This window comes from Cyprinodon variegatus, unplaced genomic scaffold (assembly GCF_000732505.1).
Source record: "Cyprinodon variegatus isolate N-32 unplaced genomic scaffold, C_variegatus-1.0 Scaffold1058, whole genome shotgun sequence".
Classification (NCBI taxonomy): domain Eukaryota; kingdom Metazoa; phylum Chordata; class Actinopteri; order Cyprinodontiformes; family Cyprinodontidae; genus Cyprinodon; species Cyprinodon variegatus.
Genome location: NW_015151511.1, coordinates 216,306 through 220,149, shown reverse-complemented (window position 1 = coordinate 220,149; position 3,844 = coordinate 216,306). Strand labels below are relative to the sequence as shown.

General features: G+C 42.2%; 1 protein-coding gene across 1 annotated transcript in view; it reads right to left on the bottom strand.

Moving 5' to 3' along the window:
• The window catches only part of psmd3 (proteasome 26S subunit, non-ATPase 3), a 20,742-nt gene that overhangs the window by 6,449 nt on the left and 10,449 nt on the right, over positions 1–3,844 (bottom strand). Inside the window, exons 7-11 of the mRNA XM_015399938.1 lie at positions 2,382–2,496; positions 1,247–1,366; positions 1,066–1,169; positions 842–997; positions 703–753 (exon numbers count right to left, since the gene is read on the bottom strand). Of these exons, the coding sequence (XP_015255424.1) occupies positions 703–753; positions 842–997; positions 1,066–1,169; positions 1,247–1,366; positions 2,382–2,496 (546 nt within the window). The remainder of the gene's footprint in view (positions 1–702; positions 754–841; positions 998–1,065; positions 1,170–1,246; positions 1,367–2,381; positions 2,497–3,844) is intronic.

Genomic DNA, 3,844 nt, shown 5'->3' with positions numbered 1-3,844 from the left:
GTGAAATAGAGCCAGTTGAATCTCAGGAGGCTGAAAATATTAAGTTTGAATTTTAAAAAGGTTGAATTTTTTTATATGCAGATTTTTTTAACACTGAAAAATAAGTATTAAAAATGTAATCACTTTGAAATAGTAATGTGAATTTTTAGCTTTTAGAGAAAATAAATGAAATTTCAGCTGTGTAGAATTAATGACAATTTTTTTTAGGTCAAAAATGTGTTCTGAATATTTTTTAACACTGAAACAGTAAGAACAAACATACAACATTTAAACTTCAGTGGCATTTTTAATTCAAATCCCACCGACACAGATTTACTTCCATAGGTTAGAAGTTTTGATCATTTGGTTTATTTACTTTCAAAGAGGTAAGCTGGTTAATATTTAGTTTCCTTTTGTTTGTCATTTTCGGCATTAACTCTCTCTGAGGTCATATGCTACACGTGTCACATTTATTTCCAAAATACCTTTTTTTTCTTTTTTAAATAAAATTATAAAATGTTCAACTTTGTGTTTTGGCTGCTTGGGATCTGAGGAGGATGGATCTTTCATGTTATGGGTTTCTTTCATGGGTTGTAACCCAGAATCTGACCAGGAGGTGGCACCTCTCTTTAGATTCTAATGTCCACAAATCAGAAAGAATATTTTAGTACAAATATTGATGTTTAAAAAGGAATAAATGTTGAACGGTAAAGCTAATGTTACCTCTGCTGATTCCAGGTCCTTGTTGTACGCTTTAGGAGGAAACCTCATGGCCTGCAGGGGGAGACACAGAGTGGTTTAGGCTTCTCCTCTCCACATTCACCTGAGGAGGTGGCACTAAGGAGGAGCGTGGATCTGTTACCTTCACAGACATGTTGTGGATGTCCAGGCAGAAGGAGATCCGCTGGTGGAACGCCAGCTGAGGCTCTCTGGTTCCATAGATGTCCATCGTCTCCTTCGATTGGACGAAGCCCTTCTCGTGGTTGATGCTGGCCTCGATCACGCCGTCACGGATCGCCTGCAGCAGAACTCGCGTTAGGCCCCACCCACTGATATCAGCCCCGGGATTGCTTACGACCTGGTTACCTTGGCGACGATGAACTCTGCATCCTCGGGGCTGTCGAGCTGCAGCTTCTGAGCGATGTCGAACAGATAGATCCGGGAGTAGGACAGGCTGATCATCCGCACACCTGGAAACAAACATGGAGGATCAGACACACGCTGAGCTCCGATTGGCTGAGAGCAGCCGAGGCGGCGTCCGGCTCACCGGTCTTGATGACGTTGTGTCGCAGGCGGATGATGAGCGTGTACGTCCCGTCAGTCTGGAACTTTTCTCCGAACTGCTCCAGGACCTGATTGAACTTGGCCAGGTTCCCCGTCCTCACCGCTGCGGGACGGAAGCGCAAACACTTAGACCCGGACAACTTTTACTGTCATTTTTTATATCCACAGTGTTTACAAAATGAAATATAGTTTGGTAGAGCTTTTAAGATGAACATTTCTATTCCATAAAGTGCAGCAGTGATCAAATGTAAACAGTGTCAGCAGCTCATCTTAAGCCGGGCGTACGCTCGACGATTTTTTGCCCTTTTCGGGACGATTGTGCAAGAATTTTTCAATTGGGTCGACTTTCATCCTGATGGTGCGTGGCGTAGTGACCAGGGGGTAACGAGGGGCGATGGGCCGCTAACGACCAACTCCCCATCAGGAATCGGAACATCAGGAGAAAATCAAACATTTGAAATTCAGTCGGCCGTCATAAGGCGGTCGTAGGCAAATCGCTCAGTGGGAAAACAAGGATCCTTCTTCTTCTTCTTCCAGGGGCAATGAGTGAAATGGAGTTCTTTCTGTCAAACTGACAGACCATAGCAGCCATGTTTGCTCAGCCATGTCTTTGTCCAAATACGTCGTCTTCTTTTCTTTTTAGGGCTTTCAGCACAAAATTGCACACATTTCCAAGGCAGCACGTTTCACTCTAGCTTCATGTTCCTCTTCTACTCGTTTGGCTTCCAGATAGACGAGTCCGAGTAGCGCCATCTCACTGTGGCGCTGAGTCCCACCTGGTTTTTAGGCGTACAGTGTGAGCAGGTAGATCGCATCAGAGCGTCGGGTCGCACAACGTGAGAACAAACATAAGCTGAGAACTTTTAAACCCTGAGGTTTCATCTTACAGTTTGAGCTGTAGCTGCGTGCAACAATTGAAAAAAAAATAATAAAAATCATACAGTATACGCCCGGCTTAAAACTCTGAGAAAAGATTAAAATCCTTTATCAGGTTCTTAAGTCTAAAATCAAATTGAACCAGCATCTGCTTTTATTGTGAAAAGCCAGTGTTTCTGGACCCTGCGGTCCCGGGCTGATGAGACAATCTGAGTAACCAGTGGAACCATGGAAACACTGACCCTGAGTCAGCAGGAAGTACGGCATCAGGGAGCGTTTGAGCGACGGCTGCCTGAACTGCAGCCGGTCGGGAATCTCTCCGAGGAGCAGCTCCACCACGATTAGCAGCTTATGAACCTGAACACAAACAGAACCACCCGTCAGAACCCAACCAGAACTTTACATCATCCCGCTCTGGAGGGAACCAGAGGTCACAACGCAGACCTGATCCTAACATTAAACATGACTCAGCAGCTCCACCCTCAGGCCAAACTGAAGGAAACTTTCATTTTACCTTCTAAGTACACACAGCAAAATAAAAACAATGAAAAAGAAACCGTTTCCTCTTTGATGGGAAGTTTTCCATTGATTTTATGTTTATAAATGTTTTCGGTTTATTTTGTTTGTCTATTATCCTTCCAGATAAAAGCCTGTTTTAGATTCTGTCGACTTTTAATTGATGGTTAGTTGACAAGTTTATCAATAATCAGGATTTTAACCCTTTAAGCCGGCGGGCCGCGCTGACAGCAGCTCATGTTTATATATTTATAGGAAAGGCCAAAACAGTCACCTGGTGTTTGATCAACATGCTTTTCAAATGGGGCTTTAAAATTCCTAAAACATGTTTCAAAGGGATTTTTTTATCTGTGTAAACAAATAAAATTACATTTAAAATTCCACCTGATGTGTTTGATTCTGCAGGAGTAATGCAGCAGCAGGTGTTCCGTTTTTAGCCCCGCCCACTAATGGCCGCCATCATAGGAAACTAGAGGCTCAGACCTTTCCAAGGAGGGGTCAGAGGTCATTGTGAGACCATTTCAGGTGATGTAACCGGCATGCTTTGCATTAGCCGCTCAGTTATTCTTATTTTCTATTCAGTTTGGTGATTTTATTGGTAAATTTCAATGAATCAACGACTAAATCTGAGGAGCAAAGACTTTGCCTCATGCTGAAGGTCTCCTATGATGGAAATCAGCATATTTGTCTGATCAGATTCCCTTTTATTAGTGGAAAAATGCATTTTTGAACTTTTAGCATTGAGCCAAAATCCCATTTCCTCCTAGCACTCTGCCCATTAAAACCTTTGTGGAACAAACATGCTTCAACTTATTCAGACCAGATTTGCTTGACTTATAGTCAAGATGTGGATCTAGAAAGTCTGAGGTTCATCCAGAGTTTCAAATGGGCTTTATGGTGTTTTGCAGAGTTTATTTTGGGAGAAATTTTGGCGAAGCTAAATATTTTTCATTATTTTCTTAGTTTAATCACCTATAAATAAGATTTGGTGACATTTAAAATAGTGATTCCACCTGAAAATTATTCCTCAATGCCTTTCAAATACAAACAATAGTATTTTCCAATTCATAGTTTCGGAGCTGAACTTGCTTTGATTCACACATGGAAGTTTAGGCGGAATTGCTCCTAAGACCCTCTGGGCTTACAGGAAAACTGTATTTTTTCCATTGTTTCCTTGATTTTCCGTTAT